This window comes from Macaca mulatta, chromosome 6 (genome assembly GCF_049350105.2).
Source record: "Macaca mulatta isolate MMU2019108-1 chromosome 6, T2T-MMU8v2.0, whole genome shotgun sequence".
NCBI classification, from domain to species: Eukaryota; Metazoa; Chordata; class Mammalia; order Primates; family Cercopithecidae; genus Macaca; species Macaca mulatta.
Window position 1 is genome coordinate 77,371,596 of NC_133411.1, and position 15,891 is coordinate 77,387,486.

The window sequence follows — 15,891 nt, forward strand, 5'->3', positions numbered from 1 at the left end:
TGCAGGGTGGAGTGTAGGACAGAAGGGGAGGACTTGTGATTGTGAGCAGCTTCTGTCCTGAACTTACGTAACACAGGAGGCAACCTTATCAGCTGGAGTCCCTGGTGCTGAGAAGCACCAGCTGTGTGTGCAGATTTCAGCTGGAGGCATTTATACGACTCAGCTAAGACACAGCATAAAGTGCTGCTCTCAGCCCCAGGACCTAATTTAGAGCTTTTTTTGTCCTTTTCTTCTTTTTTTCCTTTCTTTTCTTTGTTTAAGAGACAGGGTCTTGCTCTGTCACCCAGGCTGGAGTGCAGTGGTCCAATCATAGCTCACTGCAACTTCAAACTCCTGGGCTCCAGGGATCCTCTCACCTTCACCTCCCAAGTAGCCAGGAAGTTGCAGTGAGGCGAGATTGCACCACTGCACTCCAGCCTGGGCGACAGAGCAAGACTCCCTCTCCAAAAAGAGCCAGGTGCATGCTACCATGCCTGGCTAATTTTTGTTTATTTTTTGTAGAGGAGAAGTCTCGTTATGTTGCCCAAGTTGGTCTAGGACTCCTGGCCTCAAGCAATCCTCTCCCCTTGGCCTCCCATAGCACTGGCATTACAGGCATGAGCAACAGTGCCTGGCTTGTGTTTTGTCCTCTTCAAGCCACCTCTTTAATTTCTGCTAAGAAGAAAGAACTAGCCTCTTCTCTAAGTTTTTAGGGCTGGGTGCAGGGGCTCACATCTGTGATCCCAGCACTTTTGGAGGCAAAGGTGGGAGGATTGCTTGAGCCCAGTAGTTGAGCCCTCACAAAGTGAGGCACCCCCATCTCTACAAAATTTTTTTTTTAATGTTGCACTTTGGGAGGCCGAGGCAGGCGGATCACCTGAGGTCAGGAGTTCAAGACCAGCCTGGTCAACATGGTGAAACCCCGTCTCTACAAAAAGACAAAAATATTAGCTGGGCATGATGGCAGGTGCCTATAATCCCAGCTACGTGGGAGGCCAAGGTGGAAGAATCACTTGAACCCGGGAGGAGGTTGCAGTGAGGTGAGATTGCACCACTGCACTCCAGCCTGGGTGACAAGAGCGAGACTCCATCTAAAAAAAAAAATATATATATATATATATATATATATATATATATAAAATCTGGGCATGGTGGTGGGTGTCTGCAATCCCAGCTACTCAGGAAGTGGAGGCAGGAGAATCACTTGGACCTGGGAGGCGGAGGTCATAGTGAGCTGAGATTGTGCCACTGCACTCCAGTCTGGGTGACAGAGTGAGATTCTGTCTCAAAATAATAATAATAATAATAATATACTTTTTAATTAGCTGGACATGGTGGAACACGCCTGTAGTACCAGCAACTTGGGAGGCTGAGGTGGGAGGATCTCTTGAGCCCAGAAAGTGGAGGTTGCAGTGAACTGAGATTGTGTTACTGTGCTCCAAACTGGGCAACAGAGCAAGACCCTGTGTGAAAATAAATAAATAAATAAATAAATAAATAAATAAAATATGTAAAAAGTTAACATCATGTCAGACACAGTGACTCACGCCTGTAATCCCAGCACTTTGGGAGGCCAAGATGGGTGGATCATTTGAGGTCAGGAGTTTGAGACCAGCCTGGCCAACATGGTGAAACCCTGCCTCTACTAAATATACAAAAATTAGCCAGGCATGGTGGTGGGCACCTGTAGTCCCAGCTACTCGGGAGGCTGAGGCAGGAGGATCGCTTGAACTGGGAGGTGGAGGTTGCAGTAAGCTGAGATGGCACCACTGCACTCCAGCCTGGGCAACAGAGTGAGATTCCGTCTCAAAAAATAAAAGGCTAGGTGCGGTGGCTCACGCCTGTAATCCCAGCACTTTGGGAGGCCGAGGCAGGCAGATCACGAGGTCAGGAGATTGAGACCGTCCTGGCCAAAATGGTGAAACCCCCATCTCTACTAAAAATACAAAAATTAGCTGGGCATGGTGGCGTGCACCTGTAATCCCAGCTATTCAGGAGGCTGAGTCAGAAGAATTGCTTGAACCCAGGAGGCGGAGGTTGCAGTGAGCCAAGATTGAGCCACTGCACTCCAGCCTGGCGACAGAGTGAGACTCCATCTCAAAAAAAAAAAAAAAAAAAGGTAACATCAACTATCTTAGTATCCTTGCATCACTTTCATCATAAGGTAGACCATTATATAAGAGATATATAACATACAAATTATACACACACACATATATATATATATCATTTCTACTTAGGTTCTTCAAATATCAGGTGCTCTATCATTTTGCTTCAAGTGAAAACTAAATAAAAAGGAGAAAATGGTGAGAAATTGCTTAATGGGTATGAGATTTTACTTTGGAGTAGTGGAACTGTCTGGAACTAGACAGAGGTGGTGGTTAGGCAACTTTGTGAATGCCACTGAATTGCTGATTTATTTTCTCGAGACAGAGTTTCGCTCTGTCACCCAAGCTGCAGTGCAGTGGCACAATCACTGCTCACTGCAGCCTCAACCTCCTGGGCTCCAGCAATCCTCCCACTTCAGCCTCCCAAGTAGCTGGGACTACAGGCCAGTGCCACCACATCTGGCTAATTTTGGTTTTTCTGTTGTTATTTGTTCAGTTTTTTTTTGTTTGTTTGTTTGTTTGTTTGTTTTTGAGACGGAGTCTCGCTCTGTCGCCCAGGCTGGAGTGCAGTGGTACAATCTCAGCTCACTGCAAGCTCCGCCTCCCGGGTTCCAGCAATTCTCCTGCCTCAGCCCCCCGAGTAGCTGGGACTACAGGTGCCCGCCACCATGCCCGGCTAATTTTTTATATTTTTAGCAGAGATGGGGTTTCACTGTGTTAGCTAGGATGGTCTCGATCTCCTGACCTCGTGATCCGTCCACCTCAGCCTCCCAAAGTACTGGGATTACAGGTGTGAGCCACGACACCCGGCCTGTTTGTTTAATAGAAACAAGATTTTGCAGGCCGGGCGCGGTGGCTCATGCCTGTAATCCCAACACTTTGGGAGGCTGAGGTGGGCGGATCACGAGGTCAGGAGATCGAGACCATCCTGTCTAACCCAGTGAAACCCCGTCTCTGCTAAAAATATAAAAAATTAGCCAGGCATGGTGGTGGGCGCCTGTAGTCCCAGCTACTTGGGAAGCTGAGGCAGGGGAATGGCGCGAACCTGGGAGGCGGAGGTTGCAGTGAGCCATGATTGCGCCACTGCACTCCAGCCTGGGCGACAGAGTGAGACTCTGTCTCAAAAAAAAAAAAAAAGAAACAAGGTTTTGCTATGTTGCCCAGGCTGGTCTCAAATTCCTAAGCTCAAGGTATCCTCCTGCCTTGGCCTCACAAAGTTCTGGGATTACAGGCATGAGTCACTGTGCCTGGCAAGAATTGTTCACTTTTTTTTTTTTTTTTTTTAATAGATGGAGTCTGACTCTGTTGTCCAGGCTGGAGTGCAGAGGCACAATCTTGGGTCACTGCAACCTCCACCTCCAGAGTAAAAACGATTTGCCTGCCTCAGCCTAATGAGTAGTTGGGACTACAGGTGTGCACCACCATGCCTGGCTAATTTTTGTATTTTTGGTAGAAATTGAGTTTCATCATGTTGGCCAGGCTGGTCTTGAACTCCTGATCTCAGATGATCTACCCGCTTTGGCCTCCCAAAGTGCCGGGATTACAAGTGTGAGCTACTGCACCCAGCCAGGAATTGTTCACTTTTAAATAGTTTTATGTTGTGTGAATTTCACCTTGATAAATGTTCTTAAATTTAAAAAACCTAAATGATACATTTATTCCATTACGCTTAATGTATATTATTTCAAAATACTAGCATGTTATCTTTATTGATACATGTGCTCTTAATACAAAAATCATCATTACCTGCATTGTCAGACTTTAGCATTTTAATTTCTTCTGTTTTCACTTTCAAATTCTCTTTGAGGACTGCATTTTCACAGTTTAGCCTGGAAAAAAGTAGCCTTCAAATAACTAAAACATTAAAACTTCCTTGCTGAGTGAGAATATTTTTATTGCCATAATTGGAACACAAAAATCTAAATATAGTTTTTCCTACTTCAAAATAGTCTGGAATTTACATGTATCACAAAAATAAAAACAATTTAAAGGAATGTGGTAAGTTTTTTTTTTGAGATGGAGTCTCACTCGTGTCATCCAGGCCGGAGTGCAGTGGCGCAATCTCAGCTCACTGCAACCTCCACCTCTTGGGTTCAAGTGATTCTCCTGCCTCAGCCTCCCAAATAGATGGGATTATAGGTGTCTGCCACCACACTCAGCTAATTTTTGTATTTTTAGTAGAGACGGGGTTTCACCATGTTGGCCAGGCTGGTCTCAAACTCCTGACTTCAAGTGATCAGCCCGCCTCAGCCTCCCAAAGGGCTGGGATTACAGTTGTGAGCCATAATGCCGAGCCAAGATTTTAAACATACTCCTTTTTTTCTTTTTGAGACAGAGTCTCGCTCTTTTACCTAGGCTGGAGTGCAGTCGTGTGATTTCGGCTCACTGCAACCTCCGCCTCCCAGGTTCAAGTGATTCTCCTGCCTCAGCCTCCTGAGTAACTAGGATTAGAGGCACCTGCCACACCTGGCTAATTTTCATATTTTAGTAGAAAAGTGGTTTCACCACGTTGGCCGGGCTGATCTCAAACTCCTGACTTCAAGTGATCTGCCTGCCTCGGCCTCCCAAAGTGCTGGGATTACAGGCGTGAGCCACCGCGCCCAGCCTAAACATACTCTTAACCCTTCTTAGTTGAGACATAATCAGAACCAGAAATATTTCTAAGCCATCCATTTTGCATACTCATTCTCTTTACTTAATAACCATTTGAGTATCAACTATATGCTTAGGTCACCTTCAGAAACGTATATACATAGGTCTTCATGTAAACTATGGACTTCGGGTAATAATGATGTATCAACATTGGTTATAAATAATGTACCATTCTGGTGGGGGATGTTGTTAGTGGGGGAGGCTGTGTACATGAGAGATCCCTGTACCTTCTGCTCAATTTTGCTGTGAATCTATAACTGCTCTAAACAACAACAACAACAACAACAACAACAAAGTATTTCATGAGAAAAAAAGATCCATAGATACATAGGGTACATAGCAGCATCATGCAAAATAGCCAAAAGGTAGAGTTAACTCAAGTGTCCATCAGGAATGAATGGATAAACAAAATGGCATACACACCTAACATGGAATATTATTCAGTCTTTTTTTTTTGGATACAAGGTCTCGCTCTGTCACCCAGGCTAGAGTGCAGTGGCCCAGCCTCAGGTCCCTGTAGCCTCTACCTCCTGGGTTCAAGCGATTCTCCTGCCTCGGTCTCCTGAGTAGCTGGGATTACAGGTGCGTGCCACCATGCCCAGCTAATTTTTGTATTTTTGGTAGAGACAGGGTTTCACCACATTGGCCAGGTTGGTCTAGAACTCCTGGCCTCCAGTAATCCGCCTGCCTCAGCCTCCCAAAGTGCTGGGATTATATAGAGAGCCAAAAGCCGGAGGATCGTGACAACTAGGCTATATGATCAAACAGCAAACCGTTCATCATGAATGCAGGATGTGGGCAAACTTAAACTGCAACTGTCACCAGAAGGTTTGCTGAGGGCAGTCACTCTCTGGTGCCATGTTCCTTGAGGTTATCTACTGGAACATCTGGAGACTACTGTTCAAAGAATGCAGTTGTGCAAGCCTGCACCGAGTCAAGCAGCTGACTGACAACCACCTCCTCCCTATCTCCTTTACTCAATAAATATGAATAGCGCTAAAAGCTCAGGGCCCTTGTTCACTAGAGCAAGGAGCCCCCTGACCCCTTCTTCCAAATATACTCTTTTGTCTTTATTTTTATTCCCACATTCGTCCCCCTTTGTTCAGTCCAACAGGGATTGGGGCCACGATAGGATTACAGTTGTGAGCCAAGACGCCCAACTGAAATGACTGACTTTAGAGTAAGTGTATAATTTAAAGTTATTAAATAAACTCATACAAATAAAAGAGTTGTTCCAAAGAAATTTTTTCTCTCTTTGGAGCTGATTGTCAGAACATAAAAATTTACTATCTTAACCATCTTATTTTTCATCTTTTTTTTTTTTTTTTTAACAAGATGAGGATCTTACTGTGTCATCTAGGCTAGTTTTGAACTCCTGAACCAAAGCAGTCCTCCCACCTCATTCTCCCTAAGTGCTGAAATTACAAGTATGAGCCATCATGCCCAGCCCCTCAAAAGATTTTTTTTGAAAACAACAAATAGTTCCAATTCCAAAATAATTCTTACACTGTATTTTAAGATAGAGTTTATACTATTTTGGTTTTTGGTTTTTGGTTTTGTTTTATTTTTGAGACACGGACTCACTCTGTCATCCAGGCTGAAGTGCAGTGGCGCGATCATGGCTCATTGCAGCCTCCGACTCCCAGGCCCAAGTGATCTTCACACCTCAGCTTTCCATGTAGTTGGGGCTACAGGTGCAAGCCACCACACCCAGCTACTTTTTGTATTTTTGTAGAGATAGGGTTTCAACATGTTGCCCAGGCTGGTCTCAAACTCCTGGACTCAAGTGATCCTCCTGCCTCAGATTCCCAAAGTGCTGGGATTACATGTGTGAGCCACTACACCCAGCCTATGCTGTTTTTTTTTTTTTTTTTTTTTCTTGAAGGAAAATTAACTCTAACAGAAAAATATGTGACTAGTTAGTGGCTAAGCAATAAAAATTTTACAATCTTTTGCACTCGGCTCAAAGAAGAAAGCATAAATTACTTTTGAATTACATACATTTTAAAGGTTGTCAAAGAAAAATAATGCAGTAATATACAAACCTGTCATATTTGTGGATCCAAGATTCTTCTATATTTTTAAATCTATTATGATCAAATTCTATTTCCCACTGCAACGCATTTATTTCCTATGGAAAGAAAATAGTACCTTCATGGCAAATTACTACAAATAAATCGTTTCAGGACATTGTGAATACCTGAAGTAAATCATATAATCAGTTCTCAGAAATGGTTTAAAGAGAAAAATTAAGTATTGCTCAAAAAGTATCTCTGACATTTGTAAACACATATAACATGCCTCTTTAGCACTCAAAACAACTCTGCCAAAACTCACTTAATATAGAAAAAATTTCAAATTGTTTGGCTTCAAAATTTGCTGGACTGCTACACCTAGATTTCTCAGTGCCCACCTCCGCTGCATGTAGAGACCTCAAGCAAAATCCACTTCTGGAAATCTTAGCTCAATGGCCCCATCAAAGGAGAACACACCAAGCACAGGAGATATGACCATCTAGGATGATTTCTAACTATCTTTATGGTGAAGATGAGATGGTCAGAAAGACGTATGTTCTGCCAGGCAATGATAAGGATTAAAAAAAAAAATTTTTTTTAAGAAGAAAAATGGGCCGGGCGTGGTGGCTCACGCCTGTAATCCCAGCACTTTGGGAGGCCAAGGCGGGCGGATCACGAGGTCAGGAGATCGAGACCATTCCGGCTAACGTGGTGAAATCCCGTCTCTACTAAAAACACAAAAAATTAGCTGGGTGTGGTGGTGGGCGCCTGTATTCCCAGCTACTCCAGAGGCTGAGGCAAGAGAATGGCATGAACCTGGGAGGCAGAGCTTGCAGCGAGTAGAGATCGCACCACTGCACTCCAGCCTGGGCGACAGAGTGAGACTCCATCTCAAAAAAAAAAAAAAAAAAAAAAGCAGAAGAAGAAAAATGAGAAGTACCTATTTGGCAGGCCTCCTACTACCTTAACATAGGGAAATAAAAATAACCTGAATTCATTGTGCACATGACAGTCTGTTTTAGATTGCAAACTCCAAAAGGGAAGACCATCAGAACTGAAGCACACCTAGCAGAGGGTATGCACAAATGACAGATCCATTAGTATGGTGAGTTTAGGAAAACTATATTTAAAGTTTATTGAATTCAATAAGTCTACACTAAAAGCACCAAATACCTTCTTCAAGGATCTGTTTTGTTCCATAGTTTTTTGAAGCACTGCCTGCGTATGACTTGTGGCTTTGCCAAGTATTGCCTAAGAAAAATAAAACTAGCATCAGTATAAATTAAATTTGTAATTACTCCTCTGTACATCATGAAGTTCTCTTTTATTTTAAGGCAATGGAAAATTAAGATGAATTGAGATAAGAATTTCACAGTGACCACCTTTTATGGAGAGTCTGATAGTTCAAAAGTCGGGAGATCTTGGTTTGGCTCTTTTCCAATGAATGTGGGAATGAATGAATGAATTCCACACAAAGAAAGTGTTCAGAATAGTACTATTCATCAGTCATAAAGTGGAAACCACCTGATATGGTTTGGCTCTGTGTCCCCACTCAAATCTCATCTTGAATTGTACTCCAATAATGCCCACATACTGTGGGAGGGACCCAGTGGGAGATAATTTGAATCAAGGGGGCAGTTTTACCCATACTGTTCTCATGGTAGTGAATAAGTCTCATCAGATCTGATGATTTTCTCAGGGGTTCCGCTTTTGCATCTCTCTCATTTTCTCTTGCTGCTGCCAAGTATGAAGTGCCTTTCGCCTCCCGCCATGATTCTGAGGCCTCCCCAGCCATGTGGAACTGTAAGTCCAATTAAACCTCTTTTTCTTCCCAGTCTTGGGTATGTCTTTATCAGGAGCATAAAAATGGACTAATACAGTAATTTGGCACCAGTAGAGTGGGGCATTGCTGAAAAGATACCCAAAAACGTGGAAGCTACTTTGGAACTGGGTAACAGGCAGAGATTGGGACAGTTTGGAGGGCTCAGAAGAAGACAGGAAAATGTGGGAAAGATTGGAAGTTTCTAGATATTTGTTGAGTGTCTTTGACAAAAACACTGATAATGATATGGACAATGAAATCCAGGCTGAGGTGGTCTCAGATGGAGATGAAGAACTTGTTGAGAACTGGAGCAAAGGTGACTCTTGTTATGTTTTAGCAAAGAGATTTGTGGCATTTTGCCCCTGCCCTAGAGATTTGTGGAACTTGAGAGAGATGATTTAGAGTGTCTGGTAGAAGAAATTTCTAAGCAGCAAAGCATTCAAGAGGTGGCTTGGGTACTGTTAAAGGTATTACGTTTTAAAAGGGAAGCAGAGCATAAAAGTTTGGAAAATTTGCAGCCTGACAATGCAATAGAAAAGAAAATCCCATTTTCTAAGGATAAATTTAAGCTAGCTGCAAATATTTGCATAAGTAATAAGGCGCCAAATGTTAATCCCCAATATAATGGGGAAAATGTCTCCAGGGCATGTCAGAGACCTTTGCAGCAGCCTCTCCCATCACAGAGCCAGAAGTCTTGGAGGAAAAAATGATTTCATGGGCAGGGCCCAGGGTCCCCGTGCTGTGTGCAGTCTAAGGTCTTGGTGCCCTATGTCCCAGCCACTCCAGCGGTGGCTGAAAGCAGCCAAGGTACAGCACAGTCTGTGAATATAGGGGGTGCAAGCCGCAAGCCTTGGCAGCTTCCACGTGATGTTGAGCCTGTGGGTACACAGAAGTAAAGAATCGGGGCTTGGGAACCTCCACTACATTTCAGAAGATGTATGGAAATGCCTGGATGTCCAGGCAGAAGTTTCCTGCAGGGATGGGGCTCTCATGGAGAACCTCTGCTAGGGTACTGCAGAAGGGAAATGTGGCGTTGGAGCCCCCACACCGAGGCCCTATTGCAGCACTGCCTAGTGGAGCTATGAGAAGAGGGCCACCATCCTCCAGACCCCAGAATGGTAGATCCACCCATGGCTTACACTGTGCACCTGGAAAAGCCACAGACACTCAATGCCAGCCTGTGAAAGCAGCCAGGAGGGAGGCTGTACCCTGCTAAGCCACAGGGGTGGAGCTGCCCAAGGCCATGGGAACCCACCTGTTGAATCAATGTGACCTGGATGTGAGGCCTAGAGTCAAAGGAGATCATTTTGGAGCTTTAAAATTTGACTGCCTCACTGGATTTTGGACTTGCATGGGCCCTGTAACCCCTTTGTTTTGGCCAATTTCTCCCATTTGGAATGGCTATATACCTACATCCCCATTGTATCTAGGAAGTAAATAGCTTGCTTTTGATTTTACCAGCTCATAGGCAGAAGGGACTTGCCTTGTCTCAGATGAGACTTTGGACTGTGGACTTTTGGGTTAATGCTGAAATGATTTAAGACTTTGGGGGACTGTTGGGAAGGCATCATTGGTTTTGAAATGTGAGGACATGAGACTTGGAGGAGCCAGAGCAGAATTATATGGTTTGGCTCTGTGTCCTTACCCAAATCTCATCTTGAATTATACTCCCATAATTCCCATGTGTTGTGGGAAGGACCCAGTGGGAGATAATTTGGATCATGGGGGTGGTTTCCCCCATACTGTTCTCATGGTAGTAAATAAGTTTCATGAGATCTGATGGTTTTATCAGGGGTTTCCACTTTTGCATCTTCCTCATTTTCTTTTGCCACTGCCACGTAGGAAGTGCCTTTCACCTCCCGTCACGATTCTGAGGCCTTCACAGCCATGCGGAACTGTAAGTCCAATTAAACCTTTTTTCCCCCCAGTCTTGGGTATGTCTTTATCAGCAGCATGAAAATGGACTAATACACCACCCAAATGTCCATCAACTGGTGAATGCATAAGCAAAACATGGTGCATCTACACAATGGAGTATTACTTGGCAATAAAAAGGAAGAAAGTACTGATACATGCTACAACATGTATGAACCTCTAAAACATGCTAACTAAAAGAATCCCAGTGCAAAAGAATCCAGTCACATATCTTATGATTCTATTTATATTAAATAGAAAAGGCAAATGTACAAACAGAAAGTAGATTACTGGGGATAGGGGTGGGAATGAGGAATGACTGCTGATGGGCACCAAGTCCCTTTTTTGGTGTTGGAAATACTCTAAAATTAGATTATAGTGATGGTGGTACAACTCTTATATCTAGTAAAAATGAATTGTAGTGTATATTTACATGTGAATTTCGTGATATATAAATTATAAAGTTCTTAAAAATATACATACCTAAAAAAACCTTCAACTATATTAAGTCCTTCTGTTTTGGTTTTAAAACTTAAAACCATATCCACATTATTATTGGAATGTGTAAGTGGTGAAAGTTTAAAAACAACTTCTTACCATGCTTTGAAGAATTTTCAATGCTTCCTCTTTACCTCTGAGTTGTCTTTGAGATGCCTCAAGTTCAGTTTTTAAAATTTCTACCTCCTGAGGACAGAAAGAAAATTAGTCTTCCTATCTGCAAGATATGCAAACCTAAAATTATCAGTTTGGCTAGTCTACATTTACCCTTGGCTCAAAGCACTTACAAATGAGGCTGAAAATTCTTCTAGACTTAGTGAGTGAACCAGACATACTAAAATTGAAAGCCTCGGCCAGGTGAGGTGGCTCACACCTGTAATCCCTGCATTTTGGGAGTCCAAGGTGGGTGGATCACCTCAGGTCAGGAGTTCATGGCCAGCCTGGCTAACATGGTGAAACCCCATCTCTACTAAACATACAAAAAATTTGCCGGGCATGGTGGCGCACGCCTGTAATCCCAGCTACTCTGGAGGCTCAGACAGGAGAATCGCTTGAACCCAGGAGGCGGAGGTTGCAGTGAGCCAAGACTAAGTCACTGCACTCCAGTCTGAGTGACAGAGCGAGACTCTGTCTCAATTTAAAAAAAAAATAGCTGGGCATGGTGGCTCACACCTGTAAACCCAGCTACTCCAGAGGCTCAGGCATGAGAATTGCTTGAACCAGGGAGGTTTTTGAGACAGAGTCTCACTCGGTTGCCCAGGCTGGAGCGCAGTGGCATGATCTCGACTCACTGCAACCTCCACCTCCCAGGCTCAAGTGATTCTCCTGCCTCAGCCTCCCAAGTAGCTGGGATTGCAGGCATGCACCACTACTGCCTGGATAATTTTTGTATTTTTAGTAGAGACAGGGGTTTCACTATATTGGCCAGGCTGGTCTCGAACTCCTGACCTCAAATGATCCACTGGCCTTGGCGTCCCAAAGTGCTGGGATTACAGGCGTGAGACACTGCCCCCAGCCCCAGTTGGCTTTCATGTTGTTTACATACTGAGGTTGCAGTTCCTTATGTAGGGACTCAAGGTAAGGAGGCAGCTGCCGGCCCCAATCCAATGACTAGTGTCCTTATAAATTGAGGGAAATTTGGACCCAGATTCATAGGGAGAAGTCCATGTGACAGGCAGAGGCTGGATTTCTGCAGCTACCAGCCAAGGAACACCAACGACTGCAGCAAGCATCGGAAGCTAGGAAGAGGCAAAGGACTCTCCTCTAAAGCCTTCAGAGGGAGAACGGCCTGCTGAAACTTTGGTTTCAAACTTCAGCCTCCAGAACTGAGAGCAAATAGATTTCTGTTGTTTTAAGCCACCGGTCTGTGGTACTTTGTCTCGGCAGCCGAATACAGTAGCTTTCACAGGAAGAGTCCCAAACACACACTAAGGTGGGCTTCCTATTTCCCAAAGGACAGGCACCCCTCGCAGAAACGGCAATTCCCACCAAGGCAGTGGGCTCCTCAGGCCGCTGGAGACTCTGGGCTTCTGACTTTAATGAGGTGAAATTAAGTCAGATTGTTTGAAGCCACACATACGGGGAAAGCAGGTGGAAGGAAGTGATCTTACTTTCTCAAGGAGGAGATAAGAGAAGTGGGGTGGAAAGGAGAACTGGTGGGCATGTTTACATAAGTAGCTTCTTTAAGAGATGAGGTGGATAAGAAACAGAGGAGGCCAGTTGAAAAGGATGAGCTCTCGAGTGTGGTTCAGCAAGAATATCTGGAAAGCCAAAATTTGCCTTCCCCACAGATTTAGTACCATTTAAACAAAGTATCTATCAATGGACTTTATTCACTTGAGAATTTTTTTTTTTTAATCAAAAGTCTCTTACTGGTCCTGCTTGCATGAGTAGCAGTGAGCAGGGGAAAAGGGAGAGGAACCAGCCAGCACAGGGAGGGGTCATCTCCACAACATTCCATTTATACACAGAACTAAACAGACAAGCACAGAGTCATTATTGTGGTTACGAGTCAGCAGCAAGGGAAGTGGGAGGAACAGGTGGGGAGTGGGGGTGTTGTTAAAAAAAATACAGGCCCCCCCCAACAACTGGGATGCCTGGGGGGAACTTGGTCTGCTTCAACCCAAGAGGAATCAGAAGCTCAAAAGCAGTTTGGGAAGGCCAGAACCATCAGGGATGCAGGGAGAAGGAAAATCCAGGCAGTGGGGGGTCTGTTTGGCAACTGGGGTGAAGGGACTGCCCTTCCCCTGCTGGGATGCCCCCAGCCCCTCCTATCTGGCAGGAAGGGGGCAGCCTGCAACCCCCGAGGACAGGTGTGGGGCTGCCAGATGCTCCAGGCAGGGGGCCAGAAAGGGCTCACAAAGGCTTGCCTTCCAGGCAGATGACCACACTGCCCCCAGCTTCTCTGCCAGGGTGCAGTGGTCCTTGACCTCCTCATAGTATTTTGCTTGTAATTCTTGCTTGATCCCTGTCAGCTTCTTGTTGATGGCGTCCTTGGAGCTGGTATTGATCATTTTGCTCTTAAGGGGCACAGGCTCAGGGGCCCAGAAGATAAACACCAGGTCCTCCTTCTTGCTCTCCTTGGTCCCAGAGGTTGCGTCACAGAGGGCGTAGCAGCAATCCATCCTTATCTGGCAGCATCTTGACAAAGGTGGCATAAGGGTCGTCGACAGTCTGGCCCACATCACCCACCAGGATCTCCTTGCCCTCCTCCAGGATGATGTTCTTCTTGTCCTCACTCAGGCCGAAGAGCACCGCCTTCTTACGCTTCTTCACCTCCTCTGGCATTGAAGACTTACACACCTTCATGTCGTTGAACACCTTGATGACACTATCAGAGACAGCCACACCAGAGGCCATGTTTCCGGAAGCGAAAAGGAGAGGGCACACAGAGCCGCAGAAGACGAGAGCACTGCAGCCACTGCTGGGACCCAACTAAACCGAGAATTTTTGTAGTACCTACCTCTAAAGTTTCATGAAGACATTTCCTTAATTCTTCATTTGACAATTCTGAATTCGAATCTATTTGCGGGGGAGAAAAGTATCTATTAGGGGGAAAATTTTGAATTTTTTAACTAATTAAACATAGGACATTTGTTTACAAATTACCCAATACAGGCATCCCCTAAATTGCAAAGAGAAGAAAATTATAATAGACCACCAGGTGCGGTGGCTCACGCCTGAAATCCCAGCAATTTGGGAGACCTAGGCGGGCAGATCACTTGATGTCATGAGTTCAAGGCCAGCTTGGTCAACATAGTGAAACCCCGTCTGTACTAAAAATACAAAAATTAGCTTGGCATGGTGGTGCCTGCCTGTAGTCCCAGCTACTTGAGAGGCTGAGACAGGAGAATCGCTTGAACCCAGGAGGCGGAGGTTGCAGTGAGCGGAGATTGTGACACTGTATTCCAGCCTGGGCAACACAGTGACTCTGTTTCAAAAAAAATTTTTTAACAGACCATACTATGGTAAAAATATGAGTGTAAAGCATTTCACAAATGAAAAGACACATACTGTACTTTGGAATACAAAAAATTTTTACATAGATCCTAAGGATCGCTTGAGGCCAGGAGTTAGAAACAAGCCTAGGCAACAAGACCTCCATCTCTACGAAATGTAAAATAAAAAATTAGCTAGACATGGTGATGTGCTGGTAGTCCCAGCTACGTGGGAAACTGAGGTGGGAGGATCACTTGAGTCCAGGAGTTCGAGGCTGCAGTGAGCTATGACTGTACCACTATCCTCCAGCTTGAGCAACAGAGCAAGACCATCTAAAAAAACAAACCGGGACTCTCAAATAAAGCAGATGTTAATGTGTTGGTTAATTACTACATTCAAATAAAAATATAGAAAAACATGAATATTGGTGAGTAAAATAAATAGATTTTGTTGTTTAGGCTTAAGCTTGAATGATGTAGTGGTATAAATATATAAGAAATAACTTTGGCTGGGCGCAGTGGCTCACGCCTATAATCCCAGCACTTTGGGAGGCCGAGGCGGGTGGATCACTTGAGGTAAGGAGTTCAAGACCAGCCTGGCCAATATGGTGAAACCCCATCTCTATTAAAAATATAAAAATTAGCTGGGCGTGGTGGTGCCTGCCTGTAGTCCCAGCTACTCAAGAGAGCAAGGCAGAAGAATTGCTTGAACCCGGGAGGCAGAGGTTGCAGTGAGCCGAGATCTCACCATTAGACTCCACCTGAGCGACAGGAGAAAAAAAATTTTTATTTTTTTTCTCAAAAAAAATAAAAAAAATAAAAATAATAACCTGAAGGCTGGGCACGGTGGCTCACACCTGTAATCCCAGCACTTTGGGAGGCTGAGGCAGGCAGATCACCTGAGGTCAGGACTTCAAGACTAGCCTGTCTATGTGGTGAAACCCTGTCTCTACTAAAAATACAAAGTTAGTCAGGCATGGTGGTGCACACCTGTAGTCCCAGCTATTTGGGAGGCTGAAGCAGGAGAATCCTGCTTGAACCCGGGAGAGGGGGGTTACAGTGTGCCGTGATTACGCCACTGTACTCCAACCTAGGCAACAGAGCAAGATTCTGTCTCAAAAACAAAACAAAAGGCCGGGTGCGGTGGCTCACACCTGTAATCCTAGCACTTTGGGAGGCTGAGAAGGGTGGATCATCTGAGGTCAGGAGTTCAAGACCAGCCTGGCCTACATGGTGAAACCCCATCTCTACTAACAAATACAAAAATTAGCTGGGAATGGTGGCACGTGCTTCTAATCCCAGCTACTCAGGAAGCTGAGGCATGAGAATCGCTTGAACCCGGGAGTCAGAGGTTGCAGTGCACTGAGATCGCACCATTGCACTCCAGCCTGGGCAACAAGAGCAAAACTCCGTCTCAAAAAAAAAAAGAAACCTAGATTTTATTTCTTTCCAAAAAGAATGACTAG

The 15,891-nt window shown here is 44.7% G+C and overlaps 1 protein-coding gene and 1 pseudogene across 11 annotated transcripts in view; both read right to left on the minus strand.

The window, feature by feature from the left end:
- Nucleotides 1-15,891, minus strand: part of CCDC125 (coiled-coil domain containing 125) — a 53,860-nt gene that overhangs the window by 20,215 nt on the left and 17,754 nt on the right. For 9 of the 11 annotated variants that reach the window (XM_028849485.2, XM_078004830.1, XM_015140177.3 and 6 more), the window contains 5 exons: nt 13,951-14,009; nt 11,088-11,174; nt 7,928-8,005; nt 6,785-6,870; nt 3,834-3,916 (listed from right to left, as the gene is read on the minus strand). In XM_028849485.2, the coding sequence (XP_028705318.2) occupies nt 3,834-3,916; nt 6,785-6,870; nt 7,928-8,005; nt 11,088-11,174; nt 13,951-14,009 (393 nt within the window). The remainder of the gene's footprint in view (nt 1-3,833; nt 3,917-6,784; nt 6,871-7,927; nt 8,006-11,087; nt 11,175-13,950; nt 14,010-15,891) is intronic. The other 2 variants (XM_078004826.1, XM_078004829.1) reach the window with 1 other exon arrangement.
- On the minus strand, nt 13,210-13,941 carry LOC705711 (cofilin-1 pseudogene; annotated as a pseudogene).